The sequence below is a fragment of the Scyliorhinus canicula genome, chromosome 4 (genome assembly GCF_902713615.1).
Source record: "Scyliorhinus canicula chromosome 4, sScyCan1.1, whole genome shotgun sequence".
Classification (NCBI taxonomy): domain Eukaryota; kingdom Metazoa; phylum Chordata; class Chondrichthyes; order Carcharhiniformes; family Scyliorhinidae; genus Scyliorhinus; species Scyliorhinus canicula.
Genome location: NC_052149.1, coordinates 65,708,310 through 65,734,559, shown reverse-complemented (window position 1 = coordinate 65,734,559; position 26,250 = coordinate 65,708,310). Strand labels below are relative to the sequence as shown.

The window sequence follows — 26,250 nt, the reverse complement described above, 5'->3', positions numbered from 1 at the left end:
CGGGGGGCCAAAAAGTCGGGCTTCTGGTCGTGTCGGGGGGTCTGTTGAGGCCTTTGCCGGGAATGGCGACGTGTAGTTTGTGCGGGGTTCGGAGAATAGCAGGAGGGCGTCGGACCTGCGTCACCGTGAAAATCTGCGCGGCCCACTATTCTCCGAACCGGCGTGAGAGCGGAGAATCGCGCCCAAGACTTATCTCTATATGCAATGATACATGCGTCTACACACTAAACTATACCTAATAACTAAGATGACCTTTACTTAACTTTGGGGTGACCAGCTCTGTGCGGGAGATGAGGCCTTTATCTGTTTCCATGTGGGTCGGTTGGAAGTCTTCAGGTTCGACTCGGCTGGGCTCGTCCTTCAGGTAGCGATCGTGGGTCCTTGACCTTGGCTGGTTGATATGCTGCAATTGGTTGCATACAGGCCGGTCCAAAAGAGGCCGATCTCTCGGTTTGCAGTTCTTCTTATTCCCCGGGTTTTCACGCCCTTCAGGGCGGTCCTAACTCCAGATCCAATGGATCGATAGGGTTTCAATCACCCTCATTGGCCTGGCCAATTAGGGGGTGGATACCTCGATGGCTGGGCGGGTCCTAGCTGTCATTGTCCCAGGCTTGTATGCCTTTCCAAATAAGGGGAAATGGCGCCGGTTAGTCTGCTACTGTTGCCATTCCTTGATTCGAGTTCTATTGTCCTGGGGAAAATGGAGATTGACCTTTAATAGGTGCAAGTTTCTGTCAGGTCTGGCTTCTTTGCACAATACACAGAGGCTGTGTACTTGTCTGTTCCCCAAGGTGACCACAATTCCCATGATCCTTTGCAGGTGGCTATTTTAGATGGCTACAAGGTGGTGATCCTAAACTTAATTCTCACATCTGGAAAAATCAAAATGTCCTCATTTGTGTGTTACATATTGTTAACCACTCCCTTTCCAATTCCAAATATGAATTGTATGCAAACAGTTCCTACACACAGCCTTCAAGATCTTCTTGCTGCAGTAGGCTTTTCTCCCAAAATCCCACTACTCCGGTATCTTAAAATTATGCCCCACTTCTAAGATTTCTCTGCTCTACTATACAATAAAGAGAGATTCTTCAATAAAGTTAAATGTTGATAGCCTTATTAATAGAGCAATAATCTTACAGCATCTAATCCATGTTTAGGTAATTAATATAAGCAATTGAGCTTCCTATCTCCTACTTTCCTTTGTTATTATTCATAGCTATCCACTGTTGTATAAACTATACATTTAATGTATTGTGAATGTATTGTTGATTGCTATAAGAATGCTGAAAAATTTTGTTTTCTTCTTCCCTCTTAAAGGAACATGTTCCCCTCTAATCTAGTTCAAGCTACATTTCAACAGGTGAGTTGATATCTTTTTAAAATACTTGTCCACAGGATGCGAACATTGCTGGCAAAGCCAGCAGTTATTAACTGTTGCTAATTACCCACCTTCTTGAACCGCTACAGTCCAATGTGGTATTGAACACTTTCTTTCTTTTAAGAGTACAGATGCAGTTCCAGAGTCCATAGTCCAGGTTCATAGTGCAGAACACCATAGAATTATCATAGAATTTACAGTGCATTCGGCCCATCGAGTCTGCACCGGCTCTTGGAAAGAGCACCCTACCCAAGGTCAACACCTCCACCCTATCCCCATAACCCAGTAACCCCACCCAACACTAAGGGCAATTTTGGACGCTAAGGGCAATTTATCATGGCCAATCCACCTAACCTGCACATCTTTGGACTGTGGGAGGAAACCGGAGCACCCGGAGGAAACCCACGCGCACATGGGGAGAACGTGCAGACTCCACACAGACAGTGACCCAAGCCGGAATCGAACCTGGGACCCTGGAGCTGTGAAGCATTTGTGCTATCCACAATGCTACCGTGCTGCCCGAGGGAAGAATCAAGTATAGGAAAGAAGACCAGAGGTAAATCATGATGTATTAGTTACATGATACTAAGCGTAGCTTTTAAAATCCAGGAAATTATAAAATGAAAGCAAGATTATGGGAGATTAGGAATTTGACAAAGAATGAGCTAGATGAGGAAGTAAATAATAAGCCCTGATTTCAACACCAAGAAGAGGGAGATAGAAGAGGATATAGGCTGATGAAATGGGAAGACACGTAATGAATGCATTTAAAGCAGTTAAGTGTGAAGGGATGCACTTTGGAAAGAATAACATGGAGTGTAATCTAAATGTTATATTTGAGGAGGTTGTAAGAGGCTTCTGGGGGGTGCAGATATTTGGCTTTCTAAATAGGGGCATCAAAAACAAAAACAAATCTCTGGTTAGGCTTCTACTACTGGTACATTGCTGACAATTCTGGGGACCACATGTTAGGAAGGCTATTAAGGCCTTGGAAATAGTACAGAGGAAGCTTACCAGCATGACACGAGAGATTGAGGGACTCCAGCTACGCAGATAGATTGGAAAACCTGGGATTGTTCACCTGAGAACAGAGGAGGGAAAATCCAATAAATTATAAGGAGTTTCCTCATAACAAACTGCATGGGATCCCTCCCACGGTCCAAAGATGTGAGGGTTAGGTGGATTGGCCATGCTAAATTGCCCTTAGTGTCCAAAAAAATAAAAGGTTAAGTGGGGGTTACTGGGTTATGGGGATAGGGTAGAGACATGGGTTGAGTAAGGTGCTCTTTGTAAGGGTCGGTGCAGTTACGATGGGCCGAATGGCCTTCTTTTGCACTGTAAATTTTATGATTCTAAGATTCTATGAGTTTTGGTAGAGAAAGTAGGAAAATATTGGGCAGGATTTTCTGACCCCCGCCGGGTCGGAGAATCGCCGGGGGATGTTGTGAATCCCGCCCCGCCGCTCCAACGCTGGCTGCCGAATTCTCCAGTGGCAGTTTTTTGGCGGGGGCGGGATCACATCGCGCTGGTCGGTGGCCATTGGCAGTGCACCCCCCCCCCCCCCCCCCCCGGCGATTCTCCGGGCCCCGATGGTCCTGCGGGCGTGGATTAGACAAGGTCCATACCGGCGGGACCCGGCTCTGAGGGGGAGGGAGAGGGGGGGCACGGGGTGATCCAGCCCCCGGGGGGGGGGGGGGGGTGGCCTGCGATCGGGGCCCACCGATCTGCGGGCGGGCCTGTGTCGTGGGGTCACTCTTTCCATCCATGCCGGCCTCTGTAAAGCTTCGCAATGGCCGGCGTGGAGAAGAAACCCACTGCGCATGCACAGGGATCACGGCAGCGGTTCTGCGCATGCGCCCTTCGGCACCGGTTGCTGCGGTGCCAACTACTCCAGCGCCGGCCTAGCTCCCGGGAAGTGCGGAGGATTCCGCAACTTCCGGGTGGCCCGACACCGGAGTGGTTCACGCCACCCTTTGGCGCTGATACGGCCTGCCCGCTGGTTGGGGGAGAATCCCGGCCATTGTTGCCTTTGAAAAGCGGTTCAGTAACCTGAGGTGATTGGTTTAAAATAATGGCTAAAAAAAGTAGACAGGAAATTAGGTTTTTTTTCATAAAGATAATTGTTAGACCATGCTAGCTGAAAGGGTGATAAAATCAGATCCCATCGGAATTTTAAAAAGGCAGTTGGACATATATTTGAAGTGAGGTAATTTGCAGGAATATGGGGAAAATAAGGGGCGGGATTATCCGACCCCTCGCTGGGTCGGAGAATCGCCGGCGGGCTGCGCGAATCGCGCCATGCCGCCCCGACGCCAGCACACGATTCTCCGCAGAGTGGAGAATCGGCCCAATGGCGCCGGCGAGGTTGGCGTGGCACTGGTTGCGGGCCGCTCTACGTGGCCGGCCACCGATTCTCCGGCCGGATAGGCCAAGCGGCCGTAAGAAAAGAGCTGAGTCCGGCCAGCGCCATTCTAACCTTCTCTGGGCCTGTGGGACCTCGGAGTGTAAGGGTCGGGTGGCGGCCTTGGGGGGGGGGTCCGACCCTGGGGGGCCCTCTGATGTGGCCTGGCCCGCGATTGGGGCCCACCAATCAGCAGGCCAGCCTCGATGGCTGGGGGCCTCCTTTCGTATGCACCGCCCCTGTAGTCCTGCACCATGTTGCGTCGTCGGGGCCGGCGCGTTGAAGGAGGCCACTGCTCATGTCCTCGTTGGCGCCGGGCAACTGCGCATGTGTGTATCCTGCAGCGCACAGTTCGCGCCGGGATCTGCAGCTGGAGCGGCGCAAACCGACGGCATTTACAATGGCATGGACACTGTTCCGCGGGATTGGAGAATCCCACCCAAGGATTCAGGACAGCTTTCTAAGAACCTGCACAGGCAAGAAAGTCTTTGTTCTGTAAATTGGTACACTATGATCTTGTATATCTGTGGCATATTTCAGTCTTAAAAGGGAAGAAGATACAATGTGCAGGCAAATCAAATTGTGTTTCTCATCCCACATATTTATTATCCCTAAAACTGAGAAAAGAGTAAGCAAAAATATTGAAATACAATTTCAATTGAAAGTAATGACCCATAAGTTCCTAGCTTCAAGTGTCTGATTTGGGGGGTATCACAAAGGTGCACTGGGGAATCCCACTGCAAAGTTCTCAAGTAAGGGTTTGTGCAGCAATTGCCTAGAAATGCTAACTTCCCCTGGACAATTGCGCTGTGCTGGGAAACATCCGACAAAGTGATTTAAATCGATAACTTCAAATGCTTCTGCCAGTTTTATGCTAATGGTTACTGTGATGATCGGAATACCTTGCCCCTTTAAAGCCTTTGATTACTGACCTAACTTTCGCGTCGTAATTGAAAGTGCCTCAATTTAATAAGCAGTGCACATCAAGATGGACAGCGGTCTGAAACCAGAGAAACTCAACCTGGACGGCAGGACGCCTGAAGCCTCGGAAATTTTTAAACATTGGCTCCGGTGTTTTGAGGACTATCTGGACTCCTCACCGTCTGACGTCGACAGCGCTTGCAAGCTGCGCTTCCTACATGGACGGGTGAGCCACCGAATCTCCGCCATGATCGAAACTGCTACGACCTATGAGGCGGCGATCGAAATATTGAAGAAACGCTTCATAAAGACTACCAATGAGGTACATGCCAGGCATTTGCTCTCGACCTGCAGCCAGCGCTCCGGGGAAACGCTGGACGAGTTCGTGGAAAGACTCACTGCGCTCGCGAGGAACTGCGACCACAAAGCAGTGACGGCTGAAGAACACAGGGACTTATACATCCGCGACGCCCTTGTGTCTGGCATCAGGTCATCGTACATCCGGCAGCGGCTCCTAGAAGACGGGGCGAAGGATCTCCAAGGCACGGTAACGCTCGGCTTTTCTCTCGAAACGGCCCACCGTAACCTCCGTACGTACTCCGCGGACCTTACGAATCCCTCTCGATCCCCTCCAGACTCGGCCACACTACAGGCCTGTGCCACGCGTCAATCCACTCACTCCGGGGGCTCCCCATGCTATTTCTGTGGGCAAGGCCAGCACCCACGCCAGCGTCGTCCGGCCCGATCCGCGACCTGCAACGACTGCGGGAAGAAAGGGCACTTCGCGAAAGTCTGCTTGGCTGGGCCCAAAGGCCACAAACAAAAGTCTCACCGGGCCCAGAAATCAAGCTCCCGGCCTCACAGACCCCACAACGCGGCTGCGCTGCAGCCAGACACGCCCACTTGTGACGCGTCATCGACCTCGTGCGAGTCATGGGAGCGGCCATCTTGGCGGCGGCCATCTTCGAAACCCGACACGTGCGACCGGCAGCGGCGGCCATCTTGTGACTCCGGGCGGCCATTTTGTGAGTCTGACTCTGACGGCCCGCACCTAGGAGCGATCACGCTTGATCAATCACGGCCGAAACACCTGCGAAACTCGATGATGCGGGTGCAAATCAACGGCCAAGACACTCCTTGCCTGTTCGACTCCGGGAGCACGGAGAGCTTTATCCACCCAGATACGGTAAGGCGCTGCTCCCTGCGCACCCATCCCACCTCCCAAACTATTGCCCCCGCCTCAGGGTCCCATTTGGTTCAAATCACGGGGTATTGTGTCGCGGACCTCGCAATTCAAGGCGCGAAATACTCCTGTTTTAAACTGTACATTTTTCTTCAACTCTGCGCCCCCCTGCTGCTTGGCCTCGACTTTCAGTGCAGCCACCGGAGCCTGACACTGAAGTTCGGCAGACCCCTGCCCCCACTCACAGTCTGCAGCCTGGCGACACTCAAAGTTGCGCCACCCCGCCTCTTCGCGAACCTCACTCCCGACTGTAAGCCCATCGCCACCAAGAGTCGCCGGTACAGTACCCAAGACTTGACTTTCATCAAGTCGGAGGTTCAGCGGCTACTAAAAGAGGGGGTCATAGAGGCCAGCAACAGCCCTTGGAGGGCCCAGGTATTAGTAGTCTGCTCCGGGGAAAAGCAACGCATGGTTGTGGATTATAGCCAGACAATAAACCGCTTCACACAACTCGATGCGTACCCACTTCCCCGCATAGCTGAAATGGTGACCCAAATTGCCCAGTATCGGGTATTCTCCACGGTTGGCCTCAAAGCGGCCTACCACCAACTTCCTATTCGCTCAGAGGACCGCCCCTACACGGCTTTTGAAGCAGCCGGTCGGCTGTTTCACTTCCTCAGGGTACCCTTTGGTGTTACAAACTGAGTCTCCGTTTTCCAGAGGGCGATGGATCAAATGGTGGACCAGTACGGCTTACGGGCGACCTTCCCGTACTTGGACAACGTCACCATCTGCGGCCATGACCAGCAGGACCACGATACAAACCTGAGGAAGTTCCTCCAGACTGCCCGGGTTCTCAGCCTCACGGACAACAAAGAGAAATGCGTGTTTCATACAACCCGGCTAGCCATCCTCGGCTACGTCGTGGAGAACGGGGTCCTAGGCCCGGACCCCGACCGCATGCGTCCCCTTAAAGAACTCCCCCTCCCCCGTAGCCTCAAGGCACTCAAACGGTGCTTGGGGCTTTTCTCCTATTATGCCCAGTGGGTCCCCAAATATGCGGACAAAGCCCGGCCACTCATTAAGACCACGGTTGTTCCCCTGACGGATGAGGCCCAGTGGGCTTTCAACCATATCAAGGCCGGCATCATCAAGGCCGCCATGCACGCGGTGGACGAAGCCATCCCCTTCCAAGTAGAAAGCGATGCATCAGACGTCGCCCTGGCTGCTACCCTCAACCAGGCAGGGAGGCCAGTAGCATTCTTCTGCCGAACCCTCAACGCCTCGGAAATCCAGCACTCTGCAGTCGAGAAGGAGGCACAAGCCATAGTGGAGGCCGTGCGACACTGGAGGCACTACCTAGCCGGTAGGAGGTTCACCCTCATCACCAACCAACGGTCGGTCGCCTTTATGTTCGATAACGCACAACGGGGCAAAATAAAGAACGACAAGATTCTGAGGTGGAGAATAGAGCTTTCCACCTATACGTACGATATTAAATATCGCCCGGGGAAGCTCAACGAGTCCCCAGATGCCCTGTCTCGCGGGACGTGCGCCAATGCGCAATTGGACCGCCTGAAAGCCATCCACGATGACCTCTGCCATCCGGGGGTCACCCGCCTTGCCCACTTCATCAAGTCCCGCAATCTGCCCTACTCCACAGAGGAGGTCAAGGCCATGACTAAGGCATGCCAGATCTGTGCGGAATGCAAGCCGCAGTTCTATCGACCAGACAAGGCCCGCCTGATAAAGCCTCTGGGCCCTTTGAGCGACTAAGCGTGGACTTCAAAGGGCCCCTCCCATCCACCAACCACAACATCTATTTCCTCACCGTTATCAATGAATTCTCCCGCTTCCCTTTTGCTGTCCCCTGCCCCGATATGACCTCGGCCTCCATGATCAAGGCACTGCGCAGCATCTTCGCTCTGTTTGGTTTCCCCACTTATATTCACAGCGACCGGGGTACATCGTTCATGAGCGATGAGCTGCCATCGGTACCTGCTCAGCAAGGGCATCGCCTCGAGCAGGGCGACGAGCTATAACCCACGGGGAAACGGGCAAGTGGAGAGGGAGAACGCGACAGTTTGGAAGGCTGTCCTCCTAGCCCTACGGTCAAGGAGTCTCCCTATCGCCCGCTGTCAGGAGGTCCTACCCGATGCCCTGCACTCCATTCGGTCGCTCCTCTGTACGGCCACGAACGAGACCCCTCACAATCGTTTGTTTGTCTTCCCCAGGAAGTCCACCTCTGGAGTCTCGCTTCCACCCTGGCTGACGACTCCGGGTCCAGTCCTACTCCGGAGGCATGTGAGGAGCCATAAAACGGAACCAATAGTCGAGAGGGTCCACCTGCTGCACGCAAACCCTCAATACGCCTATGTCGAGCACCCCGACGGCAGGCAGGATACAGTATCCCTGCGTGACCTGGCACCCGCTGGCTCTCCCACCGACCCCACCGATCCTCCCACTGACCCCCCCCCCCCTTCTACCGACGCTCCCGGCCCTACACCGAACGCCGACTTCGACAGCGCCCCCTCCATAGCGCCCCCTGCCCCCCAGCCGACACCGACCACCCTAATCACTCCTGATACCCCCCCCCTCTTCAAGGCGGACAAAGCTTCAGTCAACCGTGCTCCCGGATAGAACACCATCGGAACCGACCGCATCCACGGCGCCACCACCGGAGCGGCGAAAGTCAGCACGGACTATCAGACCACCACAAAGACTGAATTTATAATTTAAAAACACTTCATCCCCGACGGACTATGTGTTTTTTTTAAACAGGGGCTGAATGTGATGATCGGAATACCTTGCCCCTTTAAGAGGCTTGGAACCCTGGGGAACTCCGCCTCTGGCTAAGCCCCCTGGGAAACAGTATTTAAGATGAGACTCCATTTTGCGAGCACACTTCTCTTGGATGCTGCCATTGTTCACTGCTTATTAAAGCCTTTGATTACTGACCTAACTTTTGCGTCGTAATTGAGAGTGCCTCAGTTACTCTGAAAGATTTGGAAGAAATATGAGTTCTTCTAACATTAGCTGGTCATTTCCAGGGCGGTTACCACATGGGGCATTCCCGGTCTCACAGGATACTCCCTATCATCCTCTCCCCACTGACACCCCCTCCCCCCTGAACTTTCCATGGTATTCCCCAACCTGACCCCAGGTAAGTGGGCACGGAGAGGCAATCTGACACTGTCTATTGGTTCTGTCCCTTTCCTTTCAAACTTACAACCATCCCACTTGATTGTTAACATGAAAGAGTCCTTCTGTGCTTTTTCTCTTCCCACAGCAGTATCTGCTTTGCTTCTCTCTCTCTCTCTCTCACTTGCTCTCTTTCTCTCTCAGAGGAGTTGCTCCTTTACTGTGAATAACTTGAACAGGTGTGAAAGCTGTCACTTGATTTCAGTAGGCCTCTGTTTGTGTTTCGCCCCCATGGAAACAGACCTTATAGGTATGTCTTTGTGCTGGAATCTTTCCAGAATTCTCAGGAGGCATTTTAACATATAACTCTTTTTGTAAATTCCTGTGTTTGGAACATAAAGACCAGCACTAAATGGGGATATCTCGTTGAAGAGTTGACGAGTAGCTTGTGCAGCAATGACTAAATGCACCCATGAAGGAATCTCACTTCTGTGAACTTTGAACCCTGTTCATGCTGCTGGTATTGTACCCAATACAATTTAACACTTTATGATCAGAAGAGTAAATTCAACTCCTAGCAATAAACTTTCATTTTCAATTTTTGTTCAGACTGGGCTGCGGATACATGGAAATAACAGTTATTTCATTTATAACCGATATTAAAAGCTTACCATTTCTCATTGAGAAAACTAAAAAATGTATGTTTTTGGTTTCACAGTATCGGACCACAATTGTTCCAATTGTCGTTACTGTCAAAGTAGCAGGGTCGGAAGCTGTCACGAGAATGCCTTTAATCTATGGAATTCAAGCTGACAATGACACTGAAATAATTCAGAACATTTCCTTGGACATCACCCCACCTCCAGAAATCATATATAAATCAGGGCCAGGTTCAAGTGACGGGATGAATGTTCTTGGCATTGTTATATTTTCTGCAACAATGGGTGAGTGAGTTTTTAAGCCAAGAAGCTTCTGTCAAACTATAGGCAGCAAGTATCAATGTATAGATTATTTAATGGAAAGGTTTTTTAAATCTACCTTCCTGTGTCTACATATAATTTGTTCAGTGAAATACCAAACCTATAATTTAAAATCTTTGCTAATCTCTAAATCTTATCCAGATGTACCAGGTATTTTTCTTAAATTAAAATTAGAAGTAACAGTACCTTGCAACTTTGTCACTGGGCTTACCCAGCATGCTGATATTAAGATATAATAACAAAAATGGCTTAATATTTTTACATTTTATATGCATTATGTGCAGTAATCCATCACCTTACAATACTTTTGCACCATGTAATGCATGGGTACAATATAGTGTTCAATCGAGAGAAACGGTCCGAAGCAATGGCGCTATAGGGCTGTGATAGGCTATATTAGGGGTATCGCGGTACCTAGGTGGGATGTACCTTGTACTGTAGTATGAGTGGTAGAACCTGCCTGCTGGTTCTGCCCAGCAGGCAGAGCATAGGAGTCTGTGTTTCACCCACAGCAGTCATTCTGTACCGGAGCTGCTGGGGTAACTACTTGTTCATTAAAGCCTTCAATTGGACTTCAATCTCGCTTCAGTAGTGATTGATCGTACATCAATTTAATGAACAAAATTGAAGAATGGCTGCTCTCCGCATCAAGCTAGAGTGTCTACAAATCAACCCCTATGCGGCTAATGCAGCAGCAACTTTTAAACATTGGCTGGTATGTTTCAATGGGTACATCAGGATGGCCCCGACTACCCCCACGGAGGAACAGAAAATGCAAGTCCTCCCTCCACTCAAGGGTGAGCCTAGAAATCTACACGCTTATCGAAGACGTGGACGGTTTCGAGGACGCAAGGACTTTGTTAAAAGAGCACTACGTCAGCACTGTGAATCAGGTATACGCTCGGCATCTTTTAGCTACCAAAAGGCAGATCCCAGAGGAATCACTGGACGATTTTTACCGCGCATTGTTAGTGTTAGGTAGAAACTGTAACTGTCCACAAGTCTCAGCCAATGACCACACCGAACTCTTAATATGGGATGCCTTTGTTGCGGGCATGCTGTCCTCTAAAATCCACCAGCGACTGCTGTAAAACTACTCGCTAGGGCTTAAAGAGGCATGTAAAATTTCACATTCTTTAGATGTAGCCTCCCGCAATGCCCAGACCTACGTTCCCTACCGCGTGGTACCTGCATGGACAGGGTGGACCCCACCCGCGGCCGATTCTAAAGCACCTCTAGATTCCCCACAAGCTTGTGCAGTGCGGCAGCCAGGGAACCCCGGTGGGGGGGGGGGGGGGGGGGGGATGCTATTTTTGCGGGCAAAACAAACACCCCCGGCAACGTTGCCCTGCGCGATCCGCATCTGCAAGGGCTGCGGGAAGAAGGGGCACCTCGTGGCAATATGCCAGGCCTGGTCGGTCGCCGCTGTCTCCACAGGCGAACCGGGCCCGCTGCCATTCCTCTCCTCACAGGCCATGTGTGATTTATGGGGGCAGCCATTTTGGATGACATCTCAGGACCCTGACTCGGCTGTCCATGTATCACCTGATGAGATCTCCCAGCCGGCCATGTGCAATTCATGGGGGCAGCCATCTTGGATGACGTCTCAGGACCCCGACTCGGGTGGCCATGTATCGCGCGACGAGATATCTCAGTTTCTGCCACAACTTGCCTCAGTGACACTGGACCAGTCTCGGCCCCGAATGCTTTCAACCGCTACGACGTCAGTACTCATCAATGGGCACAAGACATCCTACTTGATCGACTCTGGGAGCACGGAGAGCTTCATCCATCCCAATACAGTAAGACACTGCTCCCTCACTGTACACCCGATTAAACAAAACATCTCCCTAGCCTCTGTCCCACTCTGTGGAGATCCGGGGCTACTGCATAGCCAACCTCACGGTCCAGGGCGTGGAGTTCAATAACTTCCGACTCTACGTCCGTCCCCATTTCTGCGCTGCCACACTCCTGGTACTGGACTTCCAGTGTAACCTGCAAAGTTTAACATTCAAAGTCGGCGGCCCCATACCCCCCCCCCCCCCCCCCCCCCCCGTCTGCGGCCTTGTGACCCTCAAGGTCGATCCGCCTTCTCTGTTTGCAAACCTTACCCCCGATTGCAAACCCGGTGCCTCCAGGAGCAGACGGTACAGTGCCCAGGACCGGACCTTCATTAGGTCAGAAGTCCAACGGTTACTAAAGGAAGGCATTATCCAGGCCAGCAACAGCCCCTGGAGAGCTCAAGAAGTGGTTGTAAAGACCGGGAAGAAACATAGGATGGTCATAGACTACAGTCAGACCATCAACAGGTTTACGCAGCTCGACGCGTACCCTCTCCCCCGCATATCTGAAATGGTCAACCAGAGAGTGCAATACAAGGTTTTCTCCACAGTAGACCTTAAATCAGCCTACCACCAGCTCCCCATTCGCCCGGACGATCGCAAGTACAATGCATTCGAAGCAGATGGGTGGCTCTACCACTTTCTAAGGGTTCCCTTTGGTGTCACAAATGGGGTCACGGTCTTCCAACGGGAGATGGACCGAATGGTTGACCGGTACGGTCTGCGGGCCACGTTCCCGTACCTCGACAATGTCACCATCTGCGGCCACGACCAGCAGGACCACGACACCAACCTCCGCAAATTCCTCCATACCGCAAAAATCCTTAACTTAACCTATAACAAGGACAAATGCGTGTTTAGCACCGATCGCCTAGCCATCCTTGGCTACATAGTGCATGATGGAGTCATAGGCCCAGATCCCGAACGCATGCACCCCGCCTCATGGAGTTCCCCCTCCCCCACTGCCCCAACGCCCTGAAACTTTGCCTAGGCCTCTTTTCTTATTACGCCCAATGGGTGCCCAATTATGCGGACAAGGCCCGCCCATTAATCTAGTCTACGGTTTTCCCCCTATCGGCAGAGGCCCGCCAGGCTCTCAGTCGCATCAAAGCAGACATCGCCAGGTCGACGATGCACTCAATCGATGAGTCCCTCCCCTTCCAGGTCGAGAGTGGCGCATCAGACGTAGCTCTGGCTGCCACCCTCAATCAGGCAGGCAGAGCCCTGGCCTTCTTTTCACTCACCCTCCACGCCATTCCTCCGCTATTCAGATGCAGAGCCAGAGGCTTCAGTAATCGGTGGGGATTATGGGTGATCGGTGAGGCATACAAGTAGGGACAACGGTCGCTCCCGGAGGGGTACACATGATCCAGGGGTTGGCATGGTGGTGCCGTGAGCCATTACCCCCCAGTTGCCCCCCCGGCGCCAGCATGACCATTTGCCAGGGAGGCCGTTAAGTGAGGGGAGGCCATTGGATATGGGGTGGCTCTCTGTAATTGTATGGAAATGGAACTTAATGGTGATAATTGGTTTCTCGCCACACTACAGCGAGATCCCGATTTTGCCTGTGGGAGCGGGCAGCTGCATCGCAAACTGTTTTGCCGCCTGGTGCGGATCTCGTTTTTGGCCTCTCCCGCTATTTGCCGGCCTTGTTACGTTTGAGCGAGAGTACAACAAGGCTGGAGAATCGAGCCTTTAGTATATAACTTCATTGCAGTCTTCATGATTCTACTTGTGACAATAATAATAAATATTATTTATTTATTTTTCTCTCAGTGCAGAACTCAAATTCTGTCTTTGCTTGGGCGCATTTCAATTTCTTTATCGAGTGATTTTTAATGTAAAGCTGGTAAATATAGCCTTTCAAATCTAAATTAAAATAAAAGCTAATATTAACAGGTGCATGATCTTTATCATGGAAACATTTTCTTTTCAAACTATCTTTAGCTATCTGTAAAGGCAAAATCATACAAAGCTTAAATTACACAATCTTTAATGATTCATTTCCGGTCACAGTATCTTTTTAAAAAAAAAACATTTTATTAGGGTATTTACAGTTTTTATAATAATGACAATAACAACAACATGAACATAGTATCTAAGACATTTCCATCCCTGACACGTTCCTCATGCCCCCAACAAAGAAACAATAGCCTCTGCTGACATTTAATTTTCCCTGGAAAAGCCGATAAACGGCTGCCACCTCCGGATGAACCCTAACATTGACCCTCTTAGGCTGAACTTGCTTTTCTCAAGACTGAGAAACCCAGCCATGTCGCCAACCCAAGTCTTTGATTTTGGGGGCTTCGAGTCCCTCCACATTAACAGTATCCTTCTCCGGGCTACCAGGGAGGCAAAGGCCAAAACGTCAGCCTCTCTCTCCCCCTGGATTCCCGGCTCTTCCAACACTCCAAAAATTGCCACCTCTGGACTCGGCATCACGCTTGTTTTAAGTACTGTGGACATGACTGATGCGACCATCAATTCACACGAGACAGAATGTTGAAGTGAACAGTGCCTTTAACCAACTAGAGAAGCGGCTGCCTGCGACTACTCTCCAATGGTAGCCGCCTACAGGGCAGCTGCTCTTTATACCTCCCCTCAAGGGGGCTGAGCCAGGGGCGGAGCCCACAAGGGCACCAATATGATACAATCAGAGTAGTACAGTACAATGGTCCATAGGTGGAGGGCAATAGCGTGGTACAATGTAGTACAGTGGCAAATGGTTACCATAATACGTTCACCACATTCACCCCCTGATAAAAATTGAAGTCCGGCGGGGCTGACGGGTTCACAGGATCAGTCTGTCAGGTGCACTGATCGTGCGCTGCGATCGCCGGAGGTCTGGTTTTGCAGCGAGCATGGATGTCGAACTCATCGGTGCGGGCATGGGTGGTGAACTCGTCGGTACGGGCACAGGTGTGGACTCCGGGAGCATGTCTTCAGGAGCTTCGTTCCTGTAGGTCGGCGATGTAGGGGCGGGGGTGCTGTTCGGTGTGGGTTGGGGGGGGTGTAGGTTGGGGTGATGGTAGGGGAGCCTGTGGGTGCCAGGTCCCGGAGGGAGACCGTATCCTGTCGCTGTCGGGGTGTTCTACGTATGCATACTGGGGGTTGGTGTGAAGGAGCTGGACCCTCTCGACCAGGGGTCGGACTTATGGTTCCTTACGTGTTTGCGGAGTAGGACGGGCCCCGGTGTCTTCAGAAAGGACGGAAGCAACGGAAGTGGATTTCCTGGGGAAAACAAACAGGCGGTCATGAGGGGTCTCGTTCGTGGCTATGCAAAGGAGTGACCTAATGGAGTGGAGCGTGTCGGGGAGGACCTCCTTCCATCGGGAAATTGGGAGACTCCTAGACCGTAGGTCCAGGAGGACGGCCTTCCATACCGTTGCGTTCTCCCTCTCCACCTGTCCGTCTCCCCAGGGGTTATAACTGGTAGTCCTACTCGAGGCGATGCCCTTCCCGAGCAGCTACTGATGCAGTTCGTTGCTCATAAACATGGAGCACCGGTCACTGTGGATGTAAGTGGGGAAACCGAACAAGGTGAAGATATTATGTAGGGCCTTAATGATGGTGGCCGCGGTCATGTCGGGGTAAGGGATTGCAAAGGGGAAGCGGGAGAACTAGTCAACGACGTTGAGGAAATACGTGTTGCGGTTAGTAGAGGGGAGGGGCCCTTTAAAGTCGATACTGAGGCGCTCAAAGGGCCGGGATGCCTTCACCAGGTGAGCCTTATCCAGTCGATAGAAGTGCGGCTTAAACTCCGCGCAGATTTGGCAGTCCCTGGTCATGGCCCTGACCTCCTCGGTGGAGTAGGGCAGGTTGCGGGCCTTGATGTAGTGGAGAAACCGGGTGACCCCCGGGTGTCAGAGGTCATCGTGGATGGCCCAGAGTCGGTCATCTAGCGCGCTGGCGCATGTGCCGCAGGACAGGGCATCTGGGGGCTCGTTGAGCTTCCCAGATGACACACTATATCGTAATTATAGGTTGAGAGTTCGATCATTCACCTCAAGATCGTATCGTTCTTGATCTTGCCCCGCTGTGTATTGTCGAACATGAAGGCTACCGAGAGTTGTTCGGTGACGAGGGTAAACCTCCTACCAGTGAGGTAGTGCCTCCAATGCCATACAGCTTCCACAATGGCTTGAGCTTCTTTTTCGACTGAGGAGCGTTGAATTTAGGAGGTGTTGAGGGTACGGGAGGCCTGGTGGGCCTCAGCCACTGGTGTGAAGATGGTGGCTTTGATCAGTGGGCGGGCTTTGTCTGCATAGTTGGGGACCCACTGGGCGTAATAGGAAAAGAACCCGAGGCACCTTTTCAGGGACTTGGGGCAGTGGGGAAGGGGGAGTTGCAAGAGGGGGCGCATACGGTTGGGGTCTGGCCCTAGAACCCCGTTTTCCACGACAAAGCCGAGGATGGCTAGTTTGGTTTTGCGGATAACACATTTCTCCTTGTTCTCAGTGAGGTTGAGGGCTTGGGCAGTTTGGAGAAACTTCTGGAGGTTGGCGTCATGGTCCTGCTGGTCGTGGCCGCAGATGGTGACATTGTCTAGCTACAGAAATGTGGCCCGCAGCCCGTACTGGTCCACCATTCGGTCCATTGTTCTTTGGAAAACCGAGACCCCGTTGGTGCCGCCGAAGGGGACCCAGAGGAAGTGGAAGAGGCGGCCATCTGCCTCAAAGGATGTGTAGTGGCGGTCCTCTGGGATGGTTGGGAGCTGGTGGTATTTGGACTTCAGATCCACCGTTGAGAATACCCATGATTAACCATGTCCGCTATCCGGGGGAAGGGGTACGCATCGAGGTGGGTGTACCGGTTTATGGTTTGGCTGTAGTCTACAACCATCTGTTTCTTTACCCCGGTCCTGACGACCACCACCTGAGCTCTCCAGGAGCTATTACTGGCCTCGATGATCCCTTCAAGCAAGAGTCGCTGGACCTCAGACCTGATAAAAGTCCTGTCCTGGAATACTGTACCGCCTGCTTCTGGTGACGACAGGTTTACAGTCGGTGATGAGATTTGTGAAGAGCGGGGTGGGTCGACATTCAGGGTCGCTAGGCTACATATGGTGAAAGGGGGTAGGGGCCCGCCAAACTTCAGGGTCAGGCTCCTGAGGTTGCACTGGAAGTCCAGTCCCAACAGGAGAGGAGCACAGAGATCGGGGAGTACGTATAGCTGAAAGTTTGCGTATTCAACGCCTTGTATCGTGAGGTGCGCGACAGTGTATCCCTGGATCTGCATTGATCTGGAAGCGAGGGAAATTGTTTGAAATGCGGGGGAGATTTAGAGCGAACCGCGCCTTACCGTATCTGAATGAATGAAGCACTCTGTGCTCCCGGAGTCAAACAGGCAAGGCGTTTCGTGTCCATTGACCCGGACGGCCATCATCGAGTTCCTGAGGTGCTTGGGGCATGACTGGTCGAGGATGGCCGCGCCGAGTTGCGGGTAGCCGGCGTGGTCAGAGGTGGTGGGGTGGTCCCAAGATGGCTGCACCATTCAGTCGCACATGTCGGGCGGCGTTGCAGATGGCGGCCAAGATGACAGCACCCGTCGATCGCACTTGTCGGACGGCAAGGAAGATGGCGTCCAAGATAGCGGCCCCCATGAGTGGGCCGCATGGGAGACGGTGGCCAAGATGGCGGCCCCCGTGAGTAGCACGTGTTGTGCGGAGTCAAAGATGGCTGCCCCCACGGACAACATGAGGCGGGTGATGCGTCCAGAGGGGGCGGAGCTGGCAGGCACGCTGCCACGCTGCGGGGTCTGCAGGCCTGGCCTGTGAGTCCAAAAGTTGGGCCTGTGATTTGGAGGACTTGGACCTGGCCAGGCAAACTTTGGCAAAGTGTCCTTTTTTGCCGCAGTTCGCGTTCCGAGCCGGGCAGCGCTGCCTGCGGTGCTGGTGCTGGCCGCAGAAATAGCAGGGTAGCCCCCCGGGTTGGGCGGGCAGCCGCGCGGCACAGGCCTGGGGTACTCTCTGGTCGGGAGTCCACGAGGGGGGTCGCGTGATCGGAAGGGAAAGCATTGAGGTTTTGAAACGCTACTTCTAGGGAGGTGGTTAGTTTTACCGTCTCTTCTTGGTTGAGGGCGCCCTTATCGAGCAGGCACTGTCTGACGTAGTTGGACCGGACCCCAGCCACGTAGACGTCCCGGATGGGGAGTTCCATGTGTTGCTTATGGCCTTGGAGTTGCAACTTCGGGCAAGGACTTTGAGGTCGCGTAGGTACTCCTCCAGCGATTCCCCAGGGCATTGGCGGTGAGTGGTGAGGAGATGCCGCGCATACACTTCGTTCGCCGGCCTCACATATAGGCGCTTCAGCATCGCGAGGGCGTCTGCGTATGTGGTCATTTCCTCGAGTTGTACGGAGATTCGATGGCTCACCCGGGCATGGAGGAGGCTCAGCTTCTGTTCGTCGGTGACGGAGGGTAAGGAGGAGGCGGCGAGGTAGGCCTTGAAACATCGGAGCCAGTGTGTAAAAAATCCCTTTGGCTTTCGTGGCCTGTGGGTCGAGTTCCAGTCGGTCAGGTTTGAGGGCTGCTTCCATCGTGATACTGTAGTTGATTAAATTGATGCGACTATCAATTCACACGAGACAGAGAGTTGACGTGAACAGTGGCTTTAATCAACTAGAACAGTGCCTGCCTGCGACTGGTCTGCTATGAGAGCCGCCTACAGGGCAGCTGCTGTTTATACCTCCCCTCAAGGGGGCGGAGCCAGGGGTGGAGCCCACAAGAGCACCAACATGATGCAATCAGTGTAGTACAGTACAATGGTCCATAGGTGGAGCCCACATGGGCAACAGCCATAATACATTCAACACAATGACATCAGCGAATCCTTGCCAAAATCCTCTAAGCTTCGGGCATGCCCACAACATGTGGACATGATTTGCTGGCCCTCCCGCGCACCTCGCACACCTGTCCTCTCCCATAAAAACTTGCTCATCCGGGCCACCGTCATGCGTGCCCGGTGGACTATCTTAAATTGTATCAGGCTGAGCCTGGCACATGATGAGGATATGTTAACTCTGCCTAAGGCAGCCGCACACAAACCCACCTCTATTTCTCCCCCTAGCTTACCTACCCACTTGCCCTTTAGCTCCTCTATCTGAGTTTCCTCCAACTCCATAAGCTCTTTGTAGATATCCGATACCTTCCCCTCTCCCACCCCTGTTCTGGAAACTACCCTGTCCTATAACCACGGCAGGAGCGGAAAGGTCGGAACCTGCCTTCTCCAAAAATGCTGTACCTGCAGATACCTAAACCCATTCCCTGATGGAGCTCAAATTTCTCCTCCAAATCCTTCAAACAGGGGAAGCTCCCATCTATAAATAAATCTCCCATTCTCTTGATCTCTGCTCTCTGCTACCTCCGAAACCCTCCATCCAGCCTTCTCGGTACGAACCGATGGTTATTCTAAATCGGGGCCCAGACCGATGCTCCCTCCACCTTTATTTCCTCCACTGCCACCAGACTCGCAGATCCAACACCGGGCTTGTGGATTACCGGGCCGGTGGCAATGGCAGAGGTACCATTATCAGTGGCCCCAGACCTGTGTCCTTGCATGATGCCACCTCTACGCGCTCCCACACCGACCCCCCCCCCCCACCACTACCCACTTCATGGTTATATTACAAAAGTTCGGCAGTGCCAACCCACCCTCCCCCCTGTTGCGCTCCAGCAACACTTTCTTCACTCACGGGGTTTTACCCGCAAACTCAAAGCCCCAAAACACAATATTTACTCATTTCAAAAAGGTCCTTGGGATAAACATGGGGAGGCACTCAAAAATAGACAGAAATCAGGGGAGGACTGTCATTTTTACGATCTGTACCCTCCCCACCAGTGACAGCGGGAGCATGTCCCATCTCCTAAAGTCCTCCTTCATTTGCTCTACAAGCCGGGACAAGTTTAGCTCGTGCAATGTCTCCAATTCCCGTGCCACCTGGATTCCCAGATAGCGAAAGCTCCTTCCCACCATTCTAAACAGCAGCTCTCTCCAGTGCCCCCTCCACTGGATCGCGATCATCTCACTTTTCCCCATATTCAATTTTTACCCCGAAAACTGACCAAATTCCCCTAATATCCGCATAATCTCCCCCCATCCCCCCTAATGGGTCAGAAATATGCAGGAGTAGGTCGTCCACATAAAGCGAGACCCAGTGTTTCACCCCTCCTTCCCACCCAGACCAACCCGTTCCAGTTCCTAGAAGCTCTGAACACCATTGCCAATGGCTCAATGCCAGAGCAAACAACAGCAGGGAGAGGCAACACACTTGCCTTGTGTGGTGATCCAGAACTGTGTAATTGTGTGTGTGCCTGTATTAGGGGATGTACAGCAGTACCTGTATTACAGGTTCGCCGGTAGCCCCTGCCGGCTAGCTCCGCCCACAGGGAGTAGTATAAATATGTATGAGTTCTCCTGAGCTGCCATTCTACCAGCTGCAGTCGGAGGATAAACATCTAACTGTAATAAAGCCTCTCTTGTACCGATTCAAGTCTTTAAGTGCAATTGATAGTGCATCAATTTATTACAGTTAGATTTTCCGCATAATGGACATCAGGATAAAACCCGATCGCTTGCAGCTGGATCCTCAATTGCCGAACGCCAGAAAATACTTTAATCACTGGCTGGCTTGCTTCGAGGCCTATATCACCTCAGCGGACCCCGCACCAACGGACGCTCAGAAAATTCAACTCCTCTACTCAAGGTTGAGCTCCAGCGTGTTCCCGCTGATACAGGACGCGCCGAATTACGCACGCGCCATGGAACTCCTTAAAGAAAATTACGTCCAAAGACGAACACTCTGTTTGCAAGGCATGTACTCGCCACTCGCGTACAACTACCTGGTGAGTCGATTGAAGACTTCTAGCGGGCCCTTATCCCTCTAGTTACGGGACTGTAACTGTCAGGCCGTCACGGCCACGGAACATTCCAATCTCCTCATGCGTGATGCATTTGTGATGGGGATTGCATCGTACCCCATCCGGCAACGACAGCTGGAAGGGGCTGCGCTCGACCTAACGGCGACAAAAACTTTAGCGCTCTCCATGACGGTCGCCCATCCTATCCCTTGTGGACCCCGCAACCGACCCCCCCGACTGGGGCCGCTCCCGCACAATATGCCTGCGCTGCTCGCCACACCGCGCACTCTGGGGGCCCCCGCTGCAACTTCTGTAGCCAACAAAAACACCCCCACCAGCGCTGCCCGGCCCGCGCCGCCACCTGTAAATCCTGTGGCAAGAAAGGCCACTTTGCGGCGGTGTGTCAGGCCCGCACAGTTGCCGCTATCGCACCCGACTTCACTCCCTTCCTCAGCCGATCGCACAATGGGCGCCGCCATCTTCCCCCCCCAGGTCCACATGCGGCCCATGGACACCGCCATCTTGCACCGCCCCCACATCGTGCGCACCATGGACGCCGCCATCTTGCCCCGCGCCCGCAACGTGCGCTGCATGGGCGCCGCCAACTTCTCCCCCACAAGTACTTTGGACGCCGTCATTTTGTCCTCCCTCGGGACTGGACCACGGGACCCGGGTCGCTGCTGCTACTCGTCGGACTCCTCGGACAATCGCCCACTGCTCGCCTCCATGACGCTGGACCAGTCCCGTCCTCACAACCTGACTACCGCTTCGACGACGGTGCTCATCAACAGCCACGCGACCTCCTGCATACTAGACTCCGGGAGCACCGATAGCTTCATCCATCCGGACTCGGTAAGGCGCTGCTCCCTCGCGGTCCATCCCGCCAACCAGCGGATCTCCCTGGCTTCCAGATCCCACTCTGTCCCGATCTGGGGTTTCTGTATGGTCAACCTCACCATACAAGGCGTTGAATTCAGCAGTTTCTGCCTGTACATTCTCCCTAACCTCTGTGCTACACTATTACTGGGCCTGGATTTCCAATGTAACCTCCAGAGTCTCACCCTCAAATTTGGCGGGCCCCTACCCCCACTCGCCGTTTGCAGCCTCACGACCCTCAAGATTGACCCTCCATCCCTCTTTGCCAATCTGACTGCAGATTGGAAGCCCGTCACCACCAGGAGCAGACGGTACAGCACCCAGGACAAGACCTTCATCAGGTCCGAGGTCCAGCGGCTGCTTCGGGAGGGTATTATCGAGGCCAGCAACAGCCCCTGGAGAGCCCAAGTGGTGGTGGTGAAAACTGAGGAGAAACACAGGATGGCCGTGGACTACAGCCAGACCATCAATCGGCACACGCAGCTCGACGCGTACCCCCTCCCTCGCATATCTGATATGGTCAATCAGATTGCACAGTACCGGGTCTTCTCGACGATTGACCTTAAATCCGCATACCACCAGCTCCCCATCCGTAAATCGGACCGTCCATACACCGCCTTCGAGGCGGACGGTCGCCTCTATCAATTTCTTAGGGTTCCCTTCGGCGTCATTAACGGGGTCTCGGTATTCCAAAGAGAAATGGAGCGAATGGTTGACCGGTACGGACTGCGGGACACGTTTCTGTACTTAGACAATGTCACCATCTGCGGCCATGACCAGCAGGACCACGACACCAAACTTGCCAAATTTCTCCACACCGCATATCTCCTCAACCTCACTTACAACAAGGAGAAGTGCGTATTCAGCACAAACAGCTTAGCCATCCTCGGCTACGTAGTCCAAAACGGACTCCTGGGGCCCGATCCCGACCGCATGCACCCCCTCATGGAGCTCCCCCTTCCCCACTGCCCCAAGGCCCTCAAATGCTGCCTGGGGGTCTTCTCCTACTACGCCCAGTGGGTCCCACAATACGCGGACTGATACAGTCCACTCAATTTCCCCTCACGGCCGAGGCACAACATGCCTTCACCCGTATTCGCTCAGACATAGCCAAGGCCGGGATGAGTGCAGGAGACGAGACACTGTCCTTTCAGGTAGAGAGTGACGCTTCAGATGTCGCCCTTGCCGCCACTCTAAACCAGGCAGGCAGACCCGTGGCATTCTTTTCCCGCACCCTCCATGCCTCCGAAATTCGACATTCATCTGTTGAAAAGGAGGCCCAGGCAATCGTTACCTGGCCGGCAGGTGATTCACTCTCCTCACTGACCAACGGTCGGTAGCCTTCATGTTTAACAACACGCAGCGGGGCAAGATCAAAAACGATAAAATCTTGAGGTGGAGAATCAAGCTCTCCACCTATAACTACGAGATCTTGTATCGCCCCGGCAAGCTCAACGAGACCCCAGACGCCTTCTCCCGAGGTACATGTGCCAGCGCACAAGTGGACCAGCTCCGTGCCCTGCATTCGGGGGTCACTCGGTTGTACCACCTAGTCAAAGCCCGCAATCTGCCCTACTCCGTTGAGGAAGTACGGACAGTCACCAGAGACTGCCAGGTCTGTGTGGAGTGCAAGCCGCACTTCTACCGGCCAGACCGCGCACGCCTGGTGAAAGCATCCCGCCCCTTTGAACGCCTCAGTGTGGATTTCAAAGGGCCCCTCCCCTCCACCGACCGCAACACCTACATCCTTAGTGTGGTCCATGAATTCTCTAGGTTTCCCTTCGCCATCCCATGTCCGGATATGACGTCTGCCACCGTCATCAAGGCTATATCCACAGTGACAAGGGATCCTCATTCATGAGCGATAAGCTGCGTCAGTTCCTGCTCAGCAGGGGTATCGCCTCCAGCAGGATGACCAACTACAGCGCCCGGGGAAACGGGCAGGTAGAGAGGGAGAACGGGACGGTTTAGAGGGCCGTCCAGCTGGCCCTACGGTCCAGAAACCTCCCAGCCGCTCGCTGGCAGCAGGTCCTCCCGGATGCATTGCACTCCATCCGGTCTCTACTGTGCACTGCCACAAATAACACGCCCCATGAACGTGTTTTTACCTTCTCTAGGAAGTCTACATCCGGGGTGTCGCTCCTGACTTGGCTCGCAGCTCCAGGGCCGGTCCTACTGCGTAGGCATGTCAGACTCCACAAGGCGGACCCTTTGGTGGACAGGGTACGCCTGCTCCACGCAAGCCCCCAGTATGCCTACGTGGAGTTCCCTGACGGCTGCCAGGATACAGACTCGCTCAGGGACCTGGCTCCCTCGGGTGCCGATACCACTCCCACACACCTCTCCACCCACGCGCCACCCTCCCCTCCCCCGGCGCCCCCAGCATCAGCCCCACCAGGTCCATCCCTCCTTCCCCTGCCCACGCTAGAGGACATGGAAGAGTTCGGCACACTCCCGGAGTCATCCTCCCACTGGCCAGCACCAACACTGCCAGCACCAGCACCACAAGTACCGACGCCGTCACCGCCTGTACAGACGTCGCCACCACTGCTGCGTCGCTCTCAACGAACCGTCAGACCACTGGTCAGACTTAACCTCTGACGGGCACCGGGTTGCAAGATGGACACTTAATTTTTTTTCCCCTCCCCTCTGTAAATAATTCACGGATTCTGTATATAGTTCCACGTCACCCCCGCCGGACTCATTTTTAACAGGGGGTGAATGTGGTGATCCACCACTGTGTAATTGTGTGTGTGCCTGTATTAGGGGATGTACAGCAGTACCTGTATTACAGGTTCGCTGGTCGCCCCTGCCGGCTAGCTCCGCCCACAGGGAGCAGTATAAATATGCATGAGTTCTCCTGAGCTGCCATTCTACCAGCTGCAGTCGGAGGATAAACATCTAACTGTAATAAAGCCTCTCTTGTACCGATTCGAGTCTTTAAGTGCAATTGATAGCGCATCACCTTGTCCCTCGGTGCAGCCTAAAATAGCCCAACATCAGTCAATTTGTTCGCAAGCTTACAACTGGTGCCTGATATAGCAACCACACCTAATCAATGAAGCCCTGTCCAAACCCAACCTTTCTAACACCTCCCACAAATAATTCCACTCCACTCGGTCAAAGGCCTTCTCCGCGTCCATCGCAACTACCATCTCCATTTCTTCTTTCCCCCCCCCCCCCCCCCCCCCCCCCCCCCACCGCACTCTGAGGGCATCATAATAACATTCAGAAACCTTCTAACATTGGCCGTAAGTTGCCTGCCCTTCACAAACCCCGTCTGGTTTTCCCCTATCATCTCCGGACACAGTCCTCTATCCTTGTGATCAAAATTTTAGCCAGACGTCTGGCGCCCACATTCAATAGGAAGATTGGCCTGTATGACCCTCAGGGTCCTTCTCCCGCTTCAGGATCAATGAGATCGAGGCCTGCGGCATTGTTGGGGGAAGGACAGCCCGTTCTCTTGCCTCATTAAATGCCCTCACCTGCAGCGGGCCAACATCTCCGAGAACGTCTTATAAAATTCCACTGGGTAGCCGTCTGGTCCTCGGGCCTGACCTGACTGTATGGCCTCCAGCCCCTCCATTATTTCTCAATTTCAATTGGGTCCCCCAACCCTTCCTCCACCTTCGTGAGCTTCAACTGACCCAGGTACTGCCTCATCCCCTCCAACCCAGCCTGGGGTTCTGTCTCAGAAAGCTTGCTATAAAACTCCTTAAACACCCCGTTCACCCCTACTGGGTCCAAGACCGCGTTCTGCTCACAATATCAAGGTGAAAACAATACTCTACACAGGACGAGAGGAAGTTGTTGAAATTTCCAGCAATCTACAAGTTAAATTGCTCAAATTTATCATTTGAAATTATCGATTTAATAATTACTCAACCTATGTTTTCAGATTGGTTGATTACATTTGTGTCTCCTCTTTTATTCCCTCTGACTATTTTTTGAACTCAAAATGTTGTTTCTTTAATTTGTCAGTGGGCTCATAAACCAATTGCCATGTCCCAGCTCTGGAGATTAGTGCAATACTGTGATAACCAGTTAAAGTTAATGACTTGAGTTGTGACAAATGTATATTCTCTGTGTGAAAGGTATAATGCTGGGGAGAATGGGAAAGAATGGAATGCCACTGGTCAGCTTCTGTCAGTGTTTGAATGAATCTGTGATGAAGATTGTCGCTGTTGCCACCTGGTGAGTTTCTGTCGGGAACTTCCCATGCATAGCATAACTGAATTTTAATGAATCGGAACTGTTTCATTGTATGTTCAACTATGGTGTCACATGGGAAAGTTGTGATCAGTAAATGCTGATAACTACATATTTTGGTGGTAAATGTTAACATTACCAGATATCTTGTAAATCTCTTATTGACAATAGTACATTAAAACTCCTTGTGGAGTAACAATAAAGATTGCTGTCTTCATCAGCTCACATACGATCCTTTACATTCAACCAGACTGCAAGGAAATTTAGGGAAAAAAATGTTTTTTCTAAAACATCAATCTCTAAAAATTACCTATCAGTACCACTACCTCAGCCCACCTGCTGCTGAAACATTCATCCATATTTTTTGTTGCTTCCAGACTCAACTATTCCAATGCTTTCCTGAATCTCTGTAAGTTTCATGTCTTCCCATATTTAAATACTTGTTAAACAGTCTTTGGCCA

At 52.6% G+C, this 26,250-nt stretch overlaps 1 protein-coding gene across 1 annotated transcript in view; it reads left to right on the top strand.

Annotated features, from left to right (window-relative positions):
- Nucleotides 1–26,250, top strand: part of LOC119964635 (excitatory amino acid transporter 5-like) — a 117,922-nt gene that overhangs the window by 74,938 nt on the left and 16,734 nt on the right. The window contains exons 4-6 of the mRNA XM_038794374.1: nt 1,321–1,363; nt 9,746–9,971; nt 25,675–25,774. Coding sequence (XP_038650302.1) covers nt 1,321–1,363; nt 9,746–9,971; nt 25,675–25,774 — 369 coding nt within the window. The remainder of the gene's footprint in view (nt 1–1,320; nt 1,364–9,745; nt 9,972–25,674; nt 25,775–26,250) is intronic.